Source organism: Mya arenaria, chromosome 4, assembly GCF_026914265.1.
Source record: "Mya arenaria isolate MELC-2E11 chromosome 4, ASM2691426v1".
Taxonomy (NCBI): domain Eukaryota; kingdom Metazoa; phylum Mollusca; class Bivalvia; order Myida; family Myidae; genus Mya; species Mya arenaria.
This window is the reverse complement of record NC_069125.1, coordinates 33450196-33474929: the sequence shown is the minus strand read 5'-3', so window position 1 is coordinate 33474929 and position 24734 is coordinate 33450196. Positions and strand designations below refer to the sequence as shown.

The 24734-nt window shown below is 32.4% G+C and overlaps 1 protein-coding gene across 4 annotated transcripts in view; it reads right to left on the bottom strand.

Moving 5' to 3' along the window:
- Positions 1-24667, bottom strand: part of LOC128230520 (protein phosphatase Slingshot homolog 1-like) — a 45552-nt gene extending 20885 nt beyond the window's left edge. For 2 of the 4 annotated variants that reach the window (XM_052942848.1, XM_052942850.1), the window contains exons 1-9: positions 24499-24667; positions 22309-22358; positions 15856-15933; positions 7096-7193; positions 4029-4096; positions 2486-2655; positions 1931-1996; positions 817-951; positions 116-181 (exon numbers count right to left, since the gene is read on the bottom strand). In XM_052942848.1, the coding sequence (XP_052798808.1) occupies positions 116-181; positions 817-951; positions 1931-1996; positions 2486-2655; positions 4029-4096; positions 7096-7193; positions 15856-15933; positions 22309-22358; positions 24499-24555 (788 nt within the window). In that variant the 5' untranslated portion in view covers positions 24556-24667. Of the gene's footprint in view, positions 1-115; positions 182-816; positions 952-1930; positions 1997-2485; positions 2656-4028; positions 4097-7095; positions 7194-15855; positions 15934-18312; positions 19667-22308; positions 22359-24498 lie in introns of those variants that run through there. The other 2 variants (XM_052942851.1, XM_052942849.1) reach the window with 2 other exon arrangements.
- Positions 24668-24734: the final 67 nt, after the last annotated feature.

Here is a 24734-nt window from a genome sequence, read left to right as displayed (position 1 = left end):
ATGAAAATCAAAAACTGGTGAGTGAAGAATTAAACTAGGGTTATGTCTAAAATTTTGCTACACATCTAAAAGAAAATTAAGGTTAAACGATGCCATTTAAAGAAAAATCATTTACCCGGAAAATTCTGTACGTAATTTAGGATCAGCTCTGTAGGATAGGTCACGATCCTTGCAGGCAGTCCTGAAATTCAAACAAACAAATATAAGTATAATAGCGTTTACAAGTTTTGCCAATGTTATAAAACTGATAAAGCCTCATAACAACTATAAAATATCAAAACCATTATTTATCAGTTTAAATAATGGTCACCATGACCTTGACCTTTGACCTACTGATCTCAATCAAGTTTAAAATTCTCAATTATGCGCAAATTGTACATGTCCCAGATTCAAAACTTGGAAAAATATATATATACTTTTTTTCCAATAATAAAGAAAGGCTTGCTAGTACAGTGAAAATAAAACAAGAGCTCTACAGTGCAAACATCAAAGCTCGTCAGTTATTTTCAGTCCAATAAAGGGCAAAAGTCGCCAATTATTATAGCAAAAACTATGGGTCTTGACTGTATTGTCTCTGACACCTTTATACCAAGTTTCATTTCAATATCTTGAAAAGTTTTGCAGTCATGGCCAAGGTCAATTTTATTGCACGACAAAAAAAACGCACACAAGGCTATTACAGTACCATGACCTTTTCTCTTTAAAAAAAACTGCTACGCTAAAACTGCAAAATAGACCTAACGAAATTGAAAGATCTACAGAATGAGCCCCTATACCTGACCATAACATACATGATTCCATGCCATATCAACTTACCATTCAGAAACGAGATAAGACTCTTTCGAGAGTAGCCCCTCATAATACCCCACCCACGTGTGTGTCAGGCCGCGCGGAATGTAGAGCATGTCTTTTGCGATCTTCACCACTTTGTTTAAGCTTTGTAATGCTGACCTGGAATAAATTAATCTAACAGTTATATACTTAGAGATAGATAAGACTTTTTTTTACATTATATTTAATGATAAATATAATATGATATATAATATAATAAGTAGGGTTTTAGCTAGGATTTATAAAGGACAGGGTGCTGCAGAAAAGAGACAGGGTGCTAAAGTAATATTGGATTTCAAATGCCAAAAAATCAAAATTTGTATGTATTTTTGATCATAGTGTAAGCTTAAACTAAATGAAAGGAAATATTTCATTATCATAAGGGTTTAATACTATCAAGGCAGAAGGGTGCCTATGCTGGTCTCCATGAGGACTGAAAGATTCTATTAAACAAAGAACAGGGTGCAGCACCCTTACATTTCTCTTTAGCTAAACACTAGACAGTTAGTGAGTTTTGACAACAGAACTGTTTAGTTTGATTAAATAAAATCTATTAACCTCAGCATTTCATATCACATACTGGTATCCATAAATGGACTTCCAATTAATGGACTTCCAATTAACATTTTGAAAGAGTTTATTTTCATGCTTAAACCATACAATATCTGGTCTGCACATCACTGAGCAGTTGCAGACCTATACCTATACACGTTTTTTTCTACTTTTAAGGGATAAGTGGCAGGGCCCTTTGATAGGGGAAAAACATTAACCAGTAGTTTTGACAAGAAGGGAAAATAGCGTACATGATTCATATAATGATTTTATTATAACTTGATTTCAAACCTTTTATTCAATAACCCTATGAACATATTTATGAATGGCACTAAATTGCTACATTTCCTAAATATTTAGAGCTGAACACTGGTCTTAAAAAAATAATATAATATATATTTTAATTTTATTTTAAAGCAGATTTTTTTACCTAGGGAGGGGGAAAATAATGCTTTTTCAGGAGTGGCAGCCCAATTTAGGGCAATAAAACCCTGACTGACCTACAAGTTATACCAAAATGAATTTCAAATTGCAAGTTTAAGCTTACCACATGGCCTGAACAGAGACAGGTTTAAATGCATGGGTGTTATTCTCGATCTTGATGGTGAAACCCCTGAAAAATAACAACAAGCAAACGTCATAAAGAGCTAATCCAATGAATAATATATATAAATGAACGAATGAATGATCAAATAACTATTTATGCATGCTGCATTTCAAGAATCAACTGTGTTTACCAACTTGTTAATGAAAACATCAGCAACCAATAATATAAAACTTGGATAACTTGTCCACAGTTTGTTTATCTTTGAACTTAGTATGCACATTTAAATGATTTCATTGGTTAATATTGATTTTCGAATATGTATTGATCAATCAAAACATATTTCGGCTAAAGTTAGTCGAAATTCTCATTGATTGGTCATTTTTTATCCAATAATGACTGTTGACCAATCAAATTGCTTGCATGTGCAAACAAACCAAAAGATAACTAGGGAATTATCAATAAGTTATCCAATTTTATACAATTGGCCCCTGGAAGGTGCATTGCATGAATTCAAGACTTTAATAGCCCAAAGCTTCATTATGTATTCCAATTTACCCATCCCCATCCAGCGAGATCTCTGTGTGAGCCCAAACAGGCAATATGAGGCCGACGGAGGCTTGCTCAAGAATGTCGATTCCGAGGATGACCGATTCCTCTGTGTCCTGACGACCGATACATGATACGACCGCCAGGTAACGTGTGTGTTCACCTTCCAATTTGACCGCCTAGGAATAGGAAAGAACAACTCGATAAATCAATAGTCGGAAATGTCAATTTTGAAGATGACCTATTTCTCCATGTATTGTTGTTCGATAAATGAAACCACCACTGGTTGTGCGAGTCATCACCTGCCAGTTTTTACACCCTGTAAGAATCAATATCTTACCATTAAAGGTCACTGTGACCTTGACCTTTGACCCGATGAACCCCAAACACAACTACACAAATCAATGGTCAAGAATTCAACAACAGAGGAACAAATGTAGATGATAATAATTCATTTTAGCTTAATTGTGTTAAACAGCTGTAAGCTAATATGAATATCTCAAGTCTATTTCCTGTGCAGGAACCAGTTTTCATTGATAGAGAATGTTTTCCTGGTGTGACTTGAAGCCCAGACCTCTTCAATTGGAGATGGACACCTTAAACACTTCAGCACTCTAATCCCTCAATCAAAGTGGATTAGAATATACGAACCAATGAAACAAGTATACTGCAAGTGGATAACAATGCAGGTCCATATTTCTTAGTCTATCAAGGGGCATAGCTTTAAACTGGAGGGATGGGATTTTTTACTGATATGCACATTGTCATTGTTAACATTTATACCAAGTTTCATACATTTGTTTCTAAAACTTAAGGTTATCAATGAATGGCAACTCCTGCTTCCCCCTTTTTTCAACAAAACAGAATTCCGCAGATCAGATGTGTCCTGCACGGATCCCCAATAATTTTCTAATAACAGTCACCATGACCATTGACTTAATGAGCCCCAGTGTATAGACTTCACATCAATTAATTCAAAACTTTATAATAAGAAAGAAAAATGTGATGTCGCTGCCTGTCAAAATAATCACTTTGTGTTTGGCATGTTTCCAAGGCGACACAAATACAGGCTGGAGAGGCAACAATGGCAAATATAGGAATATTCCGGAAACATTTCCCAAGTGTTTAAATCTAAAATGAATAATGAAAAGTCATGTCTCTTGTTATTCCGAGACAGAAAGAATAACCAAACAACGAAATAAGGCAAACTTTAAGTGTGTGGGGGACATGGCCACTTAAGATTCATAAGTTTATTCCGAGTGAAACAATTACTGTAAGGTCATCAGAATTACATTTCAGGAAGTTAAATGAATTCTGACGTTAACAAAATAAATGCTTTATAATGCAAAACTAAGTTAACTCATATACAAGACTACATTGCAGTTTTGATTTTTGATATAAACAAAATTTAACAACTGTAGAGCACATGATCGCTTTGATATATACACAAGAAATCCCATGTACTACATGACATTAGGAACACAGAATTAGAACATGATGCGAAGACCACATGATCTCTTTGATGTATACGATAAAAAGGTTAGCTTGTTACCACTTTGATTGTATCAGAGGGCCGAAGAAGACTGAACATGGCTTGTAGATGCATTTGTATGTCGTCACCTGAAACAAGTCGCATGAAAAGAGCATGTAAAGTCTTGTCTGATATGCACAACCGCCATGAAACAACATGTGAACTTTAGTGTAAGGCTGTCTGCCAAGAAGTGTGGTAAGATGAATTGATTTTTTTACCCAACGCCTGTATTAACTATCATCTGGGGCAATGATTACGAACAGTCTCAAGTCTCAGTTCAGACTCGAGACTCAAAATTGCAAATCTTCATTGTAACTTTCATTCTAGCAAAGCATTGATGGTGAACTTTGCTAAATCATATCACTGTTTGAATGTTTTACTAGTATTTACATTTTCTTTGTAAAAGAAATTGAAACTAGAAGTGCCGCAATGGGACGAAACCGGGTTTTTGTTATGGGCAATCAGAAATTATAGCCAATTAATTTGTTGTATGACTTTATCTTTACTTTTATCAGAAAGAGACGTAACTGAAAATTACTCTAAATAAGTATCTTATGTGTTTAGTTTCGCTGCAACATTCATACTAAGTCTCATGTGAATATCTTTTACCTATTTTTTTGCATATGACAATGATTTAACTTTCTGCAAGCTTTCTGCAAGCCAACATCACTGAATACCAATGACAATTTATTTTTACAAAGCAAAATGTTAAATCTGATTATTAACACTTTTATAAAATGCAAATGTCAATTTCAATGTAAATTCACTGTTTGCTGATAACCAATGCTGCAAGAGTGCCGCTTCTGCTAAAGCTACCATAAGCTGGATTAAGGCATAAACTTGTTACCCAATAAAGTAAGAAAGTTTTGTTTTTCTATAAATCAACAGAAAAATTAACTTACCTTGTAAAATATTCTTAAAAAATAAGTTGTCTGCTTTTTGAAAAAAAACAACTTTTTAACTTACACTCAACAAATCAAGTACCTTGACCTTCTTCCCCACCCTTAAAAGCAAGTTCAATCTGCAGCTTCATATAAGTTATATTCACACTAAGATTCATCACTATCCATCAATTCTAACTAAGTTGTTGGGCAGAAAAGCATTTTTCTATTTTTAGGAACAGTGACCTTGACCCCACCTCCCAAGCTAGCTCTTTACATAAGCTACCTTCGCTCTAAGTTTCTTCAATATCTATCAATGCTAACAAAAGTTATTGGGCAGAAACCATTTTTCTTTTTTTAGTAACAGTGACCTTGACCCCACCCCCTCAAAAGATATTCCAAGCTTGCTCTTCACATAAGCTACTAGTACCTACACACAAAATTTCGTCAATATCTATCAATCCTAACTAAAGTTATTGGGCAGAAACCATTTTTCTATTTTAGTAACAGTGACCTTGACCTTAGCTCCACCCTCCTCAAAAGCAATCCCAAGCTAGCTCTGTACATAAGCTACCTACACACCAAGTTTTATCAATATCTATCAATGCTAACTAAAGTTATTGGGCGGACACCATTTTTAAATTTTTAGTAACAGTGACCTTGACCTTAGCCCCTCCCCACTCAAAAGCAATTCCAAGCTAGCTCTTTACATAAGCTACCCACACACTACGTTTAATCAATATCTATCAATGCTATCAAAAGTTATTTGGAAAAAAAACATTATTCTATTTCAAGTAACAGGGACATTGACCGTAGCTCCTCCCCACTCAAAAGCAATCCCAAGCTAGCTCTTCACATGCTACCTACACACCAAGTTTCATCAACATCTGTCAATCCTAACTAATGTTATTGGGTGGAAACCATTTTTCTATTTTTAGTAATAGTGACCTTGACCTTAGCCCCTCCCCACTCAAAAGCAATTCAAAGCTTGCTCTTCACATAAGCTACCTACACACCAAGTTTCATCAATATCTATCAATGCTTACTTATGTTATTGGGCAGAAACCATTTTTCTATTTTCAGTAACAGGCGACCTTGACCTTAGCCCCACCCCCCTCAAAAGCAATCCCAAGCTAGCTCTGTACATAAGCTAACCAAGTTTCATCAATATCGGTCAATGCTAACTAAAGTTATTGGGCAGAAACCATTTTTCTACTTTTAGTAACAGTGACCTTGACCTTAGCCCCACGCCCCTCAAAAGCAATCCAAAGCTAGCTCTTCCCATAAGCTACCTACACACCAAGTTTCATCAATATCTATCAATGCTAACTAAAGTTATTGAACAGAAACCAATGTTTGACGACCGCCAGACCACCCGCCCGCCCGCCCAACGACAATCTCATTCTAATAACCCGGTTTTCGTTGAAAACCTGGTTAAAAAAGATTTTTTGTTCCATCAAAAATTGTTTTTCTGAGTCTTGAGTCTAGACTCACACTTGAGACTGTTTGTAATCATAGCCCGTGGTGTCTGAGTGCAAAATGTTAATATCCATGTAAAAATGCTATTACAGGAGAAATGATGATTAGCATAGCTGTATCTGTTACAGATAATCTGTTCTACAATCAGGCACTCATCTTTTGTCAAAAGTAGTTGTAGTAATAGGTATTTTGAAACATTTAAAAACTCAGATGACTCAAGACGTTGACATGAATACTGACCAAGAGATCTGAGGTTTAATTCCTCATTATATATATATATATATATATATATATATAGTGCATATCATAACTTTGTAGCATCAAATAAAGCCATCATATATTATTCACTTTAAAGTTTCTGTTATAAACATAACTTTTCATAATCATTCAATTAACATTTTTCATCCTAACAAGAGCGAACCCCAACACTCATCTTTTTTTTAGTCAAACCAGGGGCATAACTTGATAACTATTAAAACTAGAGTTATGGACCTTAGTCTGAGCTATGCATGTGCATATTTTCTCCGGAAGCATGTATACTAAGTTTCATTAGAATATCTTTAACGTTTTTTGAGTTATGGCCAAAGTGAAAGATTTTGCACTAAGCAAACACCGCCAACACCAAGATATAATAATACCTTATTTATTTTTTCTTTCAAAAAACCCTTAAGATCTATCCTATTGCCTATTTTTAGTGTTCACTATAATACTCATCCCTATTTCCCTACCGGCATGGTTTTTGTTATGGCGTCGAGTGTAGACGGTTTCATCATTTTGTGGCAAGATCAGCGCAGCTCCCTTCACTGCGAAGTAGCTCTCGCTGAAACTGTACAATAAAATGTGTAAATTTTACATCAAAACATATATCATTGAATATTCTTCAAAAGGCAATATTTCTACCAATGTATTGATGTTCAATATTGAGTTATTCATTCATTCACTTATATGTTTTTTCTAAAGTGCTAGAAAAAAGCTCTTCAAGCTTGAATGCTGTTTCAAAAGTGATTAATCATAAATCATGTAATTTACAACCAATTCTTAAATGTTACTGATGTCATCTTTTAACACAATCAGCCAACATAGGATATTACCGGTACACCATATATGCACATTACACTATATCTTGTTAACAATATCCTCATACCAACACTCAACAGATATTATAATGAAATTATGTTAATATAAGAAAGTATGAAGTCCGCAAAACTTAAGTATAGGATAAAAGTCCAAAATGTATTGAGAACTGCTCAACGGCAAAATGTTCCAAAATGCATTGAATTTTTTAGCAGTAATATGATTCAAAATACATTAAAAACTGCTTAATGGTTACAAGTATGATTCAAAATGCATTGAAAACTTCAAAACGGCAAAGTGCTCAAAAAATGCATTGAAAACGTTCTTACAGAAATATGATTCAAAACGCATTGAAAACTGCTAATGGCAAGATCATTCAAAATGCATTTAAAAATGCTAACAGCAAGACAATTCAAAACAAATTGAAAACTGCTTACTGCAAGACAATTCAAAACACATTGAAAACTCAGCTTACGGCAAGACGATTCAAAACACATTGAGAACTGCTTACGGCAAGATGATTCAAAATGCAATGAAACTGCTTAATTGCAAGGTGATCTAAAATACATTTAAGACTACAGCATGACAATCATTAAGAAATGCTTAACAGCAATGCATTTATAACTGCATAAGCAAAAATGCTCAAAAAAACTTTTTAAACTGCATTACAGCAAAATGTTGATTATAGTCTTACTAGCATACTTAAACCATTCAAAACCAAACTTGTGCAATCAAACTGAGGTATAAACAAATCTCAAATTTATTCTTTTCGCTCATTCTTTTTTTACAGCAATTAGGATGCATACCATATAATTTTTGTCTAAGGGCGTTGTAGATTCTGTTTGCATAACTTTGACATGTTTGCCCCTAAACATTAACTGTTCCAATTTCAAGATATAAGTATTCATGTTACAAAATCCAATCTTTAATCATACATAAAAAGAGTCATTGTAACCATCTGTTACTTCTACAGAGTTTACAATTATCATAAACTATTACGCATGGAATGTAATGCAAACACCAAAACTTGTTTTGTTGATTTTCCATTTGCTAAAGGGAAGCAACTCAACAGATATATCAGCTATCAAGAGTGACTGGACCTGTTGCATACCAAGTTCCGATAACCAATAAAAAATATGTAGATATTCAAAATTAAAATGATGTTGATGTCTTCTCATTATAAATATTTAATGTGAAATAAATTGTAAAGAAACTGCAATAGAAATAGACGAAATGGCTTGGTATTTGGATGACTGTTTTAATTTAGGGACAGTGTCATGAACAGATTTTATCCTGGCAGCTTTCTTTCAACTAAGTATATTAATTTCTTTTAGGAACTAACAATTTGTTTACTATGTATCTCTTAGAAAGTATTTAACTTTTCAATTTCGCATTACTGTTTTGGCACTATAATGTCAAAATTGCAAGAAAATGATCGTCAATTGCTTTTAATAAGTTGATCAAGGGACATAAGTCAAGAACTATCATAGCTATAGTGTGACGGAACTTTTTACACATAATCATGCTATCAACATTTATAACAAGTGTGTTTACCACTTCATTTACAGTATGCCATAGGTATAAATATTATAGATTTTGCGCCTCCAACTTTAATAACATCAACATCGTCTATGGTTATGATAATAAATAGACTTTGAAAAACAGACAAAAAAAAACATAACCAGTTTGCAAATTATGGTCAATATTAAAGTTATGGCAAATGTTGTTACGCACCCATCTTCGAAAAATCATCTATGGTTATAGCAATACATATATTTTGAAAACCAGAAAAACAAAAAATAACAATTTCAAAAATATTTTTTGTAAAAGGCTGAGACTCATTTTAAGGAGAAAACAAGATATGCAGTCGGTTATTTTGTAGCAAACATATGGAGTGTTCCTAAAATGACCAGAATTGATTATTTCCAAGAAAATCTGCACGTCTGACTCATGATATTCCTATTGCATGTCTGTTCCGAGAATCTAATAGAAAATATAAATCAGTCCACATTAACAAATGCATCCAAAAGCAGACATTTTTTTCCAGCTGAATAATATGCCGATATTGTTTGCAGACATATAAGTTGCCTTTAACAAATGCATGGAGATGACTAATATGTAGAATATTTTGGCAGATATAAATCAGTCTGGATAACAAAATACCTCTTCTATTGTTCTGACTAATATACAGATAGAAAAATGTCAGTCTGCACAATACAGACTCCTCCAAACAAATTTCATAATGAATGCTTCTTGTATTCTCATAAAGTTACAAATAGAAATGTCAAATGACTAATGTAATTTGCAGATTTGTTCAGGCAATGTGTCACTTAAGTCATTTAGAAGAGTTCTAATAACTAAAACATCCATTTAGCAGATTACAATCACCAAATTTCCATTTAGTGACATTATAACTGGTTTTATTTAGTTAAATTAGTATAGAGGCATTAAGTGCTGAACACTAACAAAGTTAGCATTTATTTTTTGGTCCTTAAATTTTGCTCAGCCTCCTTGCCTGCTGATTTAATCGTTCAGAAAACCAAAAATACACATGAACTTTAGTGACTTAGAAAGTGTTACATCCTTACAGACATACAGACAAGTAAGCTTAAATTTTCATCAGCTAAAGGAAATTGCATTTTCCGCTATAATCACTTGTCCAAAATGATTGACTATATCTCCAAGGAAAACAATCAAGCCATATAATGTGTACAAAATACGATCCCAGACTCATTTTTTTCTCAGCGAAATCTTAACTGAATGTGCTATTGGTTCAATACGGAAGATTTCTATTCCATGACATGAAAAACACACATCGATAATTCTATCCGTCCTGAACTTCCTCTAATTTCCCCATTTGCATGTCACGATCAAGGTTGTTATTTTCACTCTAATTAAATCATAGAAAGAAAATGAGCAGTCCAACAGGTCTATACAAGGTGTTAAAATATTATATGTTTGTTTCCTGTTTCAAGCCCCGAAATGTAGGGTAGAAATGTCTGATTTTTTTGGATTTTTTTTATTATGCAAATTATTTCTTGATATTTTTCAGTTCCCAAACACAATAAAATTATATGCTAATTAAGAACATCTATACAATCAGTATTGGCATCACTGGTATTTTAAAAAGTCAAAATCACTTCACTTTTAACTTTTAAAGAAAAAAACATCAAACAAATGAAAAAAAAATATTAAGGCAATATAAAATGTTAAGGGTCGGGGCAAACAAAATGGTAGGTTGGGAAAAAGGACACTGATAAATTAGTTTATGCCTTACAAAAAATCATACCTGTGTCCATATTCACTTAACTTCAGTCTAAGACTCAAAACTCAAATACCTGCAAATCTTGATCTTCCAGTTATATAATGAAAAGTAGAGCATTGTTAAAAATTGCTGTGTATTTTATATATGGCTATTTTTTTCTATAATATGTCCTCATCCCATCAATAGAAGTGATATTAGTGAAAATGTGCTCTGATCGAGCATCCTAAATCTTTTCTAAAGAATTTCTTTGTAATGGACAGAACACATTTTAACAAATGTATTTATAATTCATATTTGACATATAATGAATGTGACATAAAAAAGGACAAATTTGGTTTAACTGGTTATATTTGAAAACGTGCCCTGAGCATCCTAAATCTTTTCTAAAGAATTTCTTTGTAATGGACAGAACACATTTTAACAAATGTATTTATAATTCATATTTGACATATAATGAATGTGACATAAAAAAGGACAAATTTAGTTTTACTGGTTATGTTTGACTGACTTTAATTAATAACTCTGAGTTTAACCACAGCTCAATCAATTAATAAATTCTTTCAAACCTTAAACATAACATTGTAATATTGCTTTATAATAATGATTATATAAAGCAAACTGGAACAACGACAATTAATAGGCAATGTCAACGACAACAATTCGAAATATGAAACAGCCTGCACTGAATTTTCACGGAAGTGGACTCTTTACTAAGTAACCCATTAAACAAAGACATCTTCAAGTATCGAACCAATTTTATTTCCTCCTCTTAATTGATCATAGTAAATAAACATTTGTTTATAATTAATCTTATGGAAACATACTGTGCTCTTTTTTTAAATATAGTTAGCATTTTACACATACTCATTTCTAATTTTATTCATAAAATGAAATTATTAACTATAATTTTTCGTTAACACAAAGTGTGAAAACAGTAATTCATCCAGTAGATTTAATACTTCTGAATCATAAAAGTTATTGGGGGAATAGCCAGGAAAAAGGGGCTGAAGCAACCTGTCGCTGTACCAAAACTGGCTTTAAGAAGCCCTTTTGAGCACTCTCCTGACCTTAATATATAAACTGGAGCATCAATACTACTGGAGCATCAATACTAATGACAAAAAAAACAAAAAACTAAAAGCAACCAGCAAATATGTTTCACCTAAAAAACAATTTTTCACCAAAAAAAACAACAAACATTTTATTTCTTGTTTTTGGTCCCTGAGGCCATTTGAAACTCGCAGAAATCTACAGATGAATCAACAATTCCTGCCAATAATTGTTTTGTTTTGCCTGAAATAATTAATCAAGTGCACTGCAAAATTAAAATTTTCAGTCAATAACCAATATATTTTGTTGAGAAGAAAAATACAAGAAATAGAATAATTTTTATTATGATTGATTACCATTAAAGACAAAATGTTAAAATAAGCAAATGCATTATTTTAAATAATGATACATTGCATACAATGAGATGCAGATAAATGAGAAGAAACGCTATATGCAAGTAATTATTTTGTATGCATATTTATCATGCTGAAAAGAAAGGATTAATAAATTATTACATAAATGCTATACAATTAAAATAGGCACACTAAAATAAATGAGAACCCCAAACCAATATATCACTAGCAACCGGGAAAACACCATGCAATTTTTCCAGCTTATTCTGAAACAAAACCTTACTGTTCATTATTACTGATTATCATGAGCGCCATTGCACAAATCTACATTTCAATTAAAATTTCAAAGGCTATGGGTTTTTTTCCAAAATAACAAAATGCATGGTGTTTCAGAAAATATCATATGTAAAAGCAAAGTTTCTGAAAGTTTGAAATGACATTAACACATATTTCGTAATGATTTGGGTCAAGGAAACACAACTTAAATATTGACGAGCTGAAAAAGTATGCATTATCATCTTAAAGAAATTCGCAGAATCTTTCGGAGAATCATAATTATATATTTTGAATATAAATATTAGTATGATTTACAAAGAAAAAGTTGAATTGTGTACCAGCATTGTAAAACAAATAAATTCGTCAAAAAAATTCAACTTTGAATGAGAGTGATTTTGACAACAAGAACCCCCCACAAGCAGTCGACAATTTTTACCCTTTTTCTCCATTGACCAAGGGCCATTAATTACACTGAACAAATATCTATATATATAGCCTGAGTGATGGGAATTGCTGCGAATGAAACTAATTCCAAACATTTTCTGTCAAATTCATGATGTTCCAAGTTCTCCAAAGCCAAATACACTGTGCCCCTTTCTCCTAATAGCACACGCCCCTCTTCCGCCGTACCCTGTCATTTTAAAAACCCAGTAATGGCAAGTAGAACTTTGAACATGGTTTTCAATACTTCCGTGTTACAACAGTAAGTGACATTAAATAAAGAAGCAGATAGAACCTTTTCGCTTTCACCCCTCGTACTGCAAGCACAGGCCATGACAATAGACCTTGACCATTTTCTTCCTAAAGCAACACACAGACATATTAACAGATATGAATTATCATGTTTCTCTACATTATGGCTTACATGTATATACCTATTTTTAAAACAATGTTTATACACCAGTCTCATTGTTCATTTGAAAGTAATCCATTACAAAACATTTTAAAATAAAAGTAGAATGTATTATTTAAGTCCTTCAATAATAAAATCTGCCCTGATGTTTAGCTTGTTAAAGTAAATAATAATTTATCCCCAAAATAAAAACGGACCGGGGTAAAATAAAAATGATAATTTTGTCGGCAGGTTAAAGTGGACGCTAGAAATTTCAAACGTATAATCAAGCAAACAGGGTTTGTACCCATCAATAAAGCTATTAAGTTTTTATGGTGACCTTTAAATTAGCATCTATGTACACATAAAATTTAAGGTAATAAAATTTGCTTTGTTTAGTTCATTAAGATAAACTGAACCACTGATAACTTATAGTATGTGGTCAGATTCTTCAATGCAAACAAGAGTGCTGCGGAGCTAATGCTTATCTGTTTGTTTCAGTCATTCAATGGTTATAACTCTATTATTAACAAAACCAGAGTTATGTGCCTTGCTAAACATGGGTTATTGTCTCTGATTGCAACACATATACCAAGTTTCATTTGAATATCATAAATGGTTTTTGAGTTAAGTTGAAATTTTGTACAATGACATCGATGCCATCTTAGCTACCACAATACCTCAACTTTTCTTCTTCTTAATAATGGACGAGGTTTAAATGTAAGTGAAATAATATTTCTGCTCAAAAAAAACTTTTCTAAATAACAAAATCATCAATTTTTGCATGCCTTAAAAATTTACAAAATGCTATTTGAAACATCATAAACAAAAGGCAAAAAAAGGTTAGTAGTAACAAAACAACCTACATAAGCAGTCAAAAATCCTCTAAAATACAATTAAACCATTTCACAAAGTATGCAAGAAACCGATTTCAACTCAGCCTTAGAATACCACAACATTTACTATCTTTCAACTGTAAAGAAAATAGGCATATTATTTCAAAACTAGCCCTTTGCTACTCATAGAACTGTATTTGACAAACAGTAGCCTCCCTTGAAATAATCCCATTATCTCCCATTAATTAACAGAGTTACAGTTCCTGATACAAGAAGCTGTTAGATGATAGAACTGTACCTTACACAATAGTAGCCTCCCTTGAAATAATCCCATTATCTCCCATTAATTAATAGAGTTACAGTTCCTGATACAAGAAGCTGTTAGATGATAGAACTGTACCTTACACAGTAGTTGCCTCCCTTGATATAATCCCATTATCTCCCATTATTTAACAGAGTTACAGTTCCTGGTACAATATGCTGTTAGAAGTGTACATATCTTGCAGCATGCTAGCATTTTCTAAAAATACACATTCTGTTTTGTATGTGATAGGTTTTTCGACAAAAAGATCCAATACTTCGCCTCTGAACTGTAATTAAATAAACAATTTTAACAATAAAACTGTCAATAATTTAAGTGAATGTCTTTCTTCTTTTGGAATTGCATAACAACTAGAGCCATTAAAATACCATTAATTACAAGTGGGAGAAATTTAATGACTATCAATAATAATAATCACTAATGATTTACTAAAAAATAATAATTTTAAAACTGAAGCATTTTAGTACATTTAAATTCTGAATATCAGCTTAAAGACATTTTCATTTGAAGTTCACTTATCACTTTTCAAATAGCCATTAAAATAATCATATTAACCTTAGTGTTCAATATTAAATTTTGTCCAAAAAGATGGCAGTATTTTTCCAATCTGCCGTGAAGTCATTTTGGTAAATTAGCAAACATTAGCAAAATTGTGCAAAATGCAATTTTTATCTGCAAGTAATGTGCAGTAACACAAACATTCAAAGACTGGTGAACATTATAAGAAGGCAACCATTAAGGTATTCTACGTATAATAAGTGAATTTTGGAAGCCTGGTGACCCCTTATTATTTTGGTATCGCGATCATTTTAAAGGGAATGACATGGATAACCTTACATAGGAAGAATATGTTTCAAATACATCAAAAACATATTTCAAACGCACTATTTGGGCCTTAAAAGATTTTAAAATAGGTCATCGATGTTAGAATTCAGTTCAAATTAAGATAAAAACACAAACTGCCTTAACTTTATCTGTAAATATGTTTTTTCATTCCTTTATGTTTGATAACAGTTACCTGGGCCAGTATTCAATATTGATCTTATCCTTAGACATGCTTCAGTGATTCTAATTAGCCTATTGGTCAGCAAAATATACAGGCCAATCAAAACAGTTAAGATTCAAATCTTAAATTTAATTTCATCTAAGTTGGTTATTGAATATGGCCCCTGTAGGCCTCAGAAATTCCACTCAGCCTATTGGTCAGCTAAATATACAGGCCAATCAAAACACTTCATGTTTAATCTAAATTGGTTATAAAATACGGCCCCTATAGGCAATACCCTTTCAAATGATACCAGAATTATAAGGGGTTGCCAAGCATCACAATAATTCCAAGCTTATTTGTGCTTCGGATACCTTAAAGAGCCTAGAGTGACCCATAGAGAAATTAGGTGAAAATGCTTGCACACTAGAGGCAGTGAGTAAGTGGATCCTTAAGTCCATTCCCTATCATATACAGTGCCGAAAGCCGCCTCACCATGGTTTTAACTTAGTTACGAATCTAACGGTGTTGAAAAGCTTCCGTAGCTTTTTCAACGCTGATCGAGAACTGCGCCTGAAAGTAATAAACGTGACGAGGTTTGGGTCAAGTCAAAGCTCATCGTAGGCACCAGGGTAGCATAGGTTTCTTAACACTAAACAAGTACCATGGGATAATTGACTGACAAACTTTCATTTAATTAAATTATTTTCTTGCAAATAGAGTTTCCCAAAATGTTTTTTTTATGAGATTCAAACCAATGACCTCAATATTTTTGCATTTTCACAGACAGGAGCATTAACAACTGTATTTTATGATTTAAAATTACATACTTATAACACATTGAAAGTAATTTTATTTTTGCAGCTAAACCCCTGCATGCCTGATGCTCTGCACAAAAACAAGACACATTTTTCAGTCAAATTTCCCACAGTTTATGAAGAAGTGATTAGCATACTGGAGCGCCATGGCTATCCAACGGGGTCGAAGCTATAAGCTATAAATATCGTGTATCTGCAGGAACGAACTGCTTATTCTTTTGTGTAAGCACCTGCAATAGCTAGAAATAATAATAAAGTCAATATTGATTGTGAAGTTCTACGAAGCGCAAATATAAAATGAACATTTTTTAGCCTGATTTATGAACATAAATGGCAAAAGATTTTCCCTGATAAGATTAGCTAACAAAGAGTTGCAAATAAACAGAAATGATTAAATGATTTTTTTGTATAATAAACTCATGATAGCACCACAATTAATAAAAAAAACTATTTGGCTTTTTTTCTTTCTTCTTTTTTTTACTTTGTAAACCCATAACAGGACTGGTTCATGATTTGTAAAAGTTACTTTTTACAGATTATTTTTTTAATACAAAATTAAGAGTGACAATTCATTACAAGGATTAAAAACTAAGTTAAAATTTTGACAGTTGGAACCACAAACAAACTTTTTCATTAATTGTGGGCACAAAATGTTTGTTCTTTTAAATTTGGGGCATAACTATTAGAGCCACCTACATGTATATACCAAGTTTATCATGAACAAAAAGCAAAAAAAAAAAAGAAAATGATGTTTAAAATGGTGTTCTGTTAAACACTGACACACCCATCACATTCAATAAAATATGAGAAAACATGTTCTTAATCTAGGACAACGATGTTTTATCAATACACAACCACAAAAGGATAGGTACAATAATAAAATAATTTCTCTTACAAATGATCAATTTTTCTTTCATGTTTATTTATATGAACAGTTTCCATATGTAAACATTGCATCAGCAACAGATATTACACACCAAAAAGCATCAAAATAAAGATAAAACAGCCATATATAGCCACAGTATTAAATTTCTGACATTTATACTAGGATGTCACCTCGCATTATATATTGTCCAATGACACCTAGTTAATTTTCGGCCATGATAACATCTGATGAAAATCTTGCATTCGTGAAATTGTAAAAATGTATAAACATCCATTAGAAAAACATAATTCAATCCTTTGAGACTATTAAACTGACTTAAATGATAGTTTTGTGAAGTTAAGCATTAAAAGTATTTCGGAATAAATAACATCGTCTAATAAAACTTTTGCGATAATACCACGGTATGTGAAAGTACCAGTATTAACAAGGGCGGATAAAGGATTTATTCATTTGTAGCATGGCTGTGCATAGTAATAGATTATGATTTATTACGTATCTGATTTAACATATGTTCGTAAAAGTCGTGAAAATTACAATCAATCATGCCGACCATAAAGAGCCTATATCACAAATTTGGAGTCTTAAAACTGAATAAAAGTACTAAAAAAGTAACACTCCTTTACAATGATATCTGATATATCGTCTAACACTAATTGAACGCTATCATTGATCAAACAAGTTACAGCTAAGTAGACATGATTGATACAAATTCAATTGCCTATTTTTCTTAATTCATTAACGAAACACCTTAACACAAGCACAAATTACATCACTGAACAAGAGCACTGCATGAGGATGGCAATACTCATCCATTTTTCCCTATCAATCAATGGGCATAACTCCACAAATATTTCAGCCAGAGTTATGGAATTTGCCAAGGACATGACAAAACCTCGACCTCTTTTCTTAAACAAGAGCTTCAATTGAATATCTTTTTTTGGCAACATGTGTACCAAGTTTCAATTGAATATCTAACATATTTTTAGGTATGGCAAATAATTATGGTTTTTGTACTGTTGATGAAAATGCTGCCAAAGTTATGACAATTTATACCTAAAATTTGTTTTTGAAAAACATACAAGCTAAAACAACAACAAAAAAGCTAAATATTAATTAAAGCTACCTTAACATTTTAACACAAACAAGTCTAGTACCAGCCATTCTTACATGAAGGCACAAGTTATGAAGTACAAGGAAACATTTATACAACGATAAAAAAAATTCAAAACTGAAAATATATTTACTTACAAATCTTTGTAATAACTCCACACATGAACACAACACTTGTTCTTACGAAAATGTTGTCTGCATCTTTGGTTGCCATAGCAACTATAAACGTCCCCAACCATTGTCCGCCACTGCTCTTCATCTAGTAGATATCTGTCCGCCAGCATTGAATGCGTGATTTTTCCAGAGTTCACACTGTATTCATTTTTCAAATTTTAATTCAGATGTGTACACAAAAATTACACTGTATTTGTTCATCAACTTTGATTTATACTCAATATTCTCGTTCTTCTCTATCCATTTCATCAATGACAAAAGCTATTGACAAACAATTTACTGTAAACCTTTCAGTATTCAGTTATTCTTTTTTCATTTTCAGTCTGCAAATAATCTGTTTCTTCTGCGCACATTTTTTAAAATCCAGGTCAATTAAAAGTTCTCACTATAGTGCCGCTAAAATTCATCAACTTTGCATCGTGACAAGCAGCATTAAAGGAGTCGTAAAATACAAATATAATGGCATCCGATAAATTTATCACCATCGAGAGACAAACGCTATGACTGAGCATCTCTCTGCGTAATGATATTGCAGTTACGAATAATTCCGTGTACTGAAGGCCATTATAGTAACTGAGTAAATGGCAATATTCTTTTAATTCCCATATATGGTGACACAATTTAGCATGTTATATGAGCAAGCAATTTCTGTGTAATTCAATATATCCTTATTTATTAAAATATCACACACCAAATATGGTATTATACATCTGATATATTGTACATCTATTATATATATTGTAAATCAACACTCAAGTGAACTAACAAGGAAGTCTACCCCTTAGTAGGGCGACATTTTCAGCATTTTTTTTGGATACAAAATACATCAGCTGTCACTGAATAGCACACAACTACAGTAACGATCCTGGTGACAAAATGTTTGCGATGAAATAAAATCTGTATCGTGTAAATGCACTCAAAATAAATCCATCGAACATAACCGTATCTTTTAATCAATGCTTCAGCAACATGTTCTTCACTGGTTTCTTTTTGTGATAAACTTTAATCCAAAAAGTAATTTCTCTCTATGCACCGTACGCAGTATGTAGTTCCTTAAACATCACTGATAAACATGATAATAAATTTTGAAAGTCTTTCGACCTGTTTAAAGAACGTGCTTATAAAACACGTTGTTAAGTCTGCATTTGAATGTGAAGTTTTTAATAGCTTTCTTTGTCCACAACACCCACATTTTAAATATACAAACCTTATCTTAGAGATCGTCTATTTAACACTTTGTTCTATTTAGTACTTAATTGTACTTAATTAATATTTTTCAAAAAATCTTTAAAAAAACAGCAAAGTGTCAAAATAATTCCAATGTATCATTTCAAATAGCTAAAATCCAATAAATTAACACTTAAAATATACAACAGACGAATAAGCTACAGAAATTTCATTACGATATAACTGCAGTAGTAAATTCTACTATTGTATGGCAGATTTACAAACTACAAAATAAAGTAAACTGAATGTAGGAAAGTTAACGACTAGTGTGTGACAACGCAATCGTTGCCTCGCTAAAGGCAGTTAAAATACGTCAATTTAGACAATGAATTGTATCAAAGGGCAGACCAGACACACTTATTTACTGCAATTTAAACAATTTCCTAAATTTCTAAATTTCTGATACATTTAAACATTTGGTAACATAAACCAGGGATATATAAATAGTTTGCAGGGGTAGAAAAATAAAAGGAAAAAAAATAGAATAATTTTGGATTTGAACACAGAAGGGGAAATAATAAGTATTTTGATGAGATAACAAAACATGTGATTTATAGTTTAAAGACATTGATACAAAAATTTCCATAACAATTCCAAAACAATTTCTACTTATAATAACATGATCAACATATAAACCAAATTCTCACAAACATCAAATATTAAAATGTTAAAACAACAAATGCTAAATTTTTCAATTTTTTTTTAGAATTGTTAACATTGACTTGGTACAGAACAAAGATATGAAATAAATGACATTCAATGCAAAAAATGATTTTCCTCCATGCAACTTTAATCCCAAGTCGCAATCAATACATGATATCATACTGGATACAAATTTCACCATGCACGCATTTAGCATTCTGAATCTACATTTTTAAGACCTCGATATAAACTAAATACACAGAGATAGCCTCGTAGGAAACTAAATATAAAACATGATTTTTTACAGACAGCCTTGGTAGATTACCTAATATGAAATTGCTCACTTAGCTGAAATGCAATCATACGTAATTCATTATTGAACTTTAAAATGACTGTGCAAAAAGGATTCTATTGTCATCAGACTTATAAGAAACATAACCATGAAAATTAAAGAACATGTACATGGTATTTGAAAGCTGTGGAAACATGATATAGGCCAATTATCTAATCATTTTTTTTAAACATCATGTTTTATGAAAATGTACAACTTTTATAAGGTAAAAGGATACAGCCTCAGTCATATCATTTTATTAAGAGCGACCACTGTTGTTTCATTTATTCATTACATTGCATGGTGATGTTCGATTAGTAAACATAGATTGATGAGACTTTCATAAACTTAAGTGTTCAAAATTATATTTTGTCCAATGGGATGGCAATGTTTTTCAAATCTGATGAACATTTATCTCGGTAAATCATAGTCAGCCATCATTTTTTCTTTACATCAGGTGAATCAGTAGATTTAAACAGAAGATGAGTCAGCAGACAAAATATAATTTCAAACACTAAGTCAGTTAAAGGGTTATTAGTGTTCATTAACTAAAATTAGTTTTCTTTGGTGAATACATTCTACTAACCATTGGTGTTCAGGCTCATGCCTATGAGATTGCAGAACAATTTAACAATAAATGATTTAGAAGAGCTCTGAAAGCCATAATGCCATACAGCAGATTACAACTGCCAAATTTCCATAAAATAACGAAAAAAATACCAAATTTCCATTACCTCAATAACTGGTTTTTATTGAATTTATTGTTTAGAAGGTGACACATGTGTTCTGGCTAGTATATAGGCATTTGATAGGCATTTTGTGCTGAACACTAAGAAAGTAAGTATTTATTTTTAGTCTTCTAAATGATTTGTCGGCGCCAGGCTATGCCTAACCTGCTGACTAAATCTTGTACATGACAAAAAATGTCAAACTAACTACTAACTTTTAACCAATACATGAAACATATGTTATAATAACAGTTGACATAAAAAAAACACTAAATAACAGAAAAACAATAACAAATACTTCAGGAGAGTACAAAGTTTTCACTACTCAAAACAAGAGTAAAATCGTTGCTATAATTTAATTATATAAAAGATAACAACACAAAAACAGTGTATGTACAAAACCAAGCAAAATAAACCTGAAATCAGTTTAAAGTTAAAATAGGTCAAGAAAGCTTAATACAATTTCAATACTACAAAGTGAAGAGCGCTCCACAAGATAAAATGATTTACCAAAATATTATTAAACGTGATTAACAATGTCAATATGGCTAATTTACCCTCAAACAAGTGGATAATATCCTTTCAGTCCACACGTAAGTAGCTATCTTTATCTTAACAAGTACTTAACATCATGCATTGAAACCTGACACGCATACACTATGATAAACATTTTTTTTTGCCTAATAACTAATAATACCATTTAAACTTATTAAAAATATCGAAAACAACATTAGGGATCTCACTTACTCTCATTTTGCAGTCCCTGAGAGACTTATGCTTTGGTAACCACACTTTTTATCTTTTTTTATATAAAGCAAGAAGAATGAATTCATACTTATAATAAGATTGTCCTTTTGGGATTAAAGTGAGAACCCTATGTACTGTACAACAATATAACCATATAAAAAAAAATAGACCCCGCCCCAGGACTAAAAAAAACAACCTATAACAAAGAAAGAAAATCATAATAATATAAAAAAATTATAACAAATGTTATAAAAAATAATGTTTAATTCAATTTGGATATGTTACCTTCTTTGCCTAGGTGATTTGACGAGACTTTCTGACGTGTCAATATCATCCTGAAAGAAGAAGATTAAACAAATGTAACAAGGTTTTGTCCCTTTAATTTAGCATTACAATTTCTTGTGCTAACTTCAACTGTATATTGTGGAAAACAGTGAATTTACCCTTTTGTGAAGGTCAGTATCTTTCTGATTTTTTTCTTAAAATTAACCAGAATGCTACGTGAATGCTATGATAAATTGGAAGAGGAATACTGTGGTACTCTTTGTTCTTAAAAGAAAACATCACTTTGTCCACTCCATACATTTTAAGGGGTCTGATTTCTTGCTGAAATCATGTTCATGTATTTTCTTTGAACACTCATAGATAGCATGATAGACACATAGTGTATTGCATCTAATGTTACAGGAATTCTGGATCTCCTATGTGAAGAAATTCTATCATTAACTGCTGCATGGGTTTTGGGTTTATAATCATGTATAAATTCACACCAAAAACTGAGGATGTTAGGAATATGCTAAACAAATTATTTATTAATTATAGCTTTAATCTAGGTTTATGCTATTAACACTCTATATATATCAGTACATCAGACTGATAATAAAACCATCTGCTACAAGTATATTTATCTGCTGTATATACAGTCATATGTAGCATGAGGAAAATTATGTTATTTAATACCGAAAGCATATGTTTAACATGGAAAAATTTAACATATATTTCATTCAGATAAACATTGCATACTTTAGTCTCTGTCTGATAGGATCATTGGCATCTTTTCAGGAACTTACTGAAAGAATTGTGTTTTATTTCAGACCTGCACTTATTCAATAAATTACACAGACTTATTGATATTCTATCAATTTTGACCTTAACTCCAAGCTTTACATTATGACTAAGTTCGAAGGACCTCATAACCAGTTTTGTAACAAGGAGTGTAGGAGTGTCAGTCAAATTGATTGCACATAGAAATATTTATGCAAGCTGTCAGTTATGCAATAGTCAATGCAAAGTTTTGTACTAGGGTAAACCAGATAAATGACCTAGAAGCTACATGTAAATATTTAATAATTATTCAATAAATGTATGCATTAATCCCATTTTTTCTTTTTTGGGTGTGAAGTGGGTGCACATAATTTACAACTAAATTGCAAAGAAATAATGTGTTATCATAAAATATAGGTAAATACGTCAAATAAACATCTGAAGTGACTCTGAATCGGATTGGTTTCAACAAAGTGCAGTCAACCATAAGTTGCATTCTAGCATTATGCACCAGTCAATTGTAGCCACGGCCCCCAGGTCCTGGAGTATACCGCGGATAGCAGGGGAAAATGGGCCATGTTTTAACCTTCAAGGTGGCCCCGCAGTGCCAGGTGAATGCAGTGGTTTTGCCTTGCACCAAAATTTGCGGGGAATGGGCCTTATCTAGGGTCCCTAGGGTGCAGGGGCATTTGGTGAGGATTTTACCAGCAGTTCGTCCCCGCAGGACGAGGATCTTTCCGGGGCTTGGCTGGACTGAAAGTCAAAAACCCCGCCATTTCCCACACCTGGGGGGCTGTGTTTACAATTGGCTAGTGCATTAGTATGATTTATTTATACTACAACCAGCTACTTTTTGCATTCAACTTTCACAGGTCACTACAATGGCAAAACCAAACATGCTTGCCTGTTTCAAAATGTATGTAGGGTTGACCAGTATCTTTTACAACTACTTTACAAAGTTGAGTGGGTTTACAGCAGTAAGGACAGAACAAGGTGCAGAATAATGACCACCATCTTTGAAGTAGGCTTTGGATAGATCATAGACAGCTTCTTGTGTAATGACCACCATCTTTGAAGTATGCCTTGGATAGACAGCTTCTTGCGTGCCTGGACTTAGGCAGATTTTCTCTTGCCAAGGTATTGGTGTCATCTTGATAAAAGTTTTAATAGTCAACGTACAGTAAAAGAATAATGTTGACCTAAAGTAACGGACTGTAATGTAACATTTTAACTAAAGGGACATCGTTACAATGCTTGCCCCTTGCCATTTTTTAGTTGAATGTTTGAGTAGATATCAAACTCTACTAATATTCAGTTTCCATATTGATTTAATTATTGTTTATTCACTAAATAACATAGCACAGTCAAACAATGTGACTAATAGGTACTGTTTCTGAGACTGAGTTCAGCAAGTTTAATATATGAACTTACAGTTCCCTCAGCGCTCGCACTTGGGCTAGGTGACCGTTGAACTGTGACAAGTGCCATTTTTTCTTGTACTTTACAACGTTGTCAAACCGATTAAATCATTGTTCACAAAGATTAATCAATGTTTACAAGTAAAATCATTTTCACTGTATTTGTCCATTGTCTACTTCCGCCTTCCTGTCCTTTGACCCCGGATATGTCGTCATCGAAAAACGGGCACCTTGGACTTCCGCATAGTA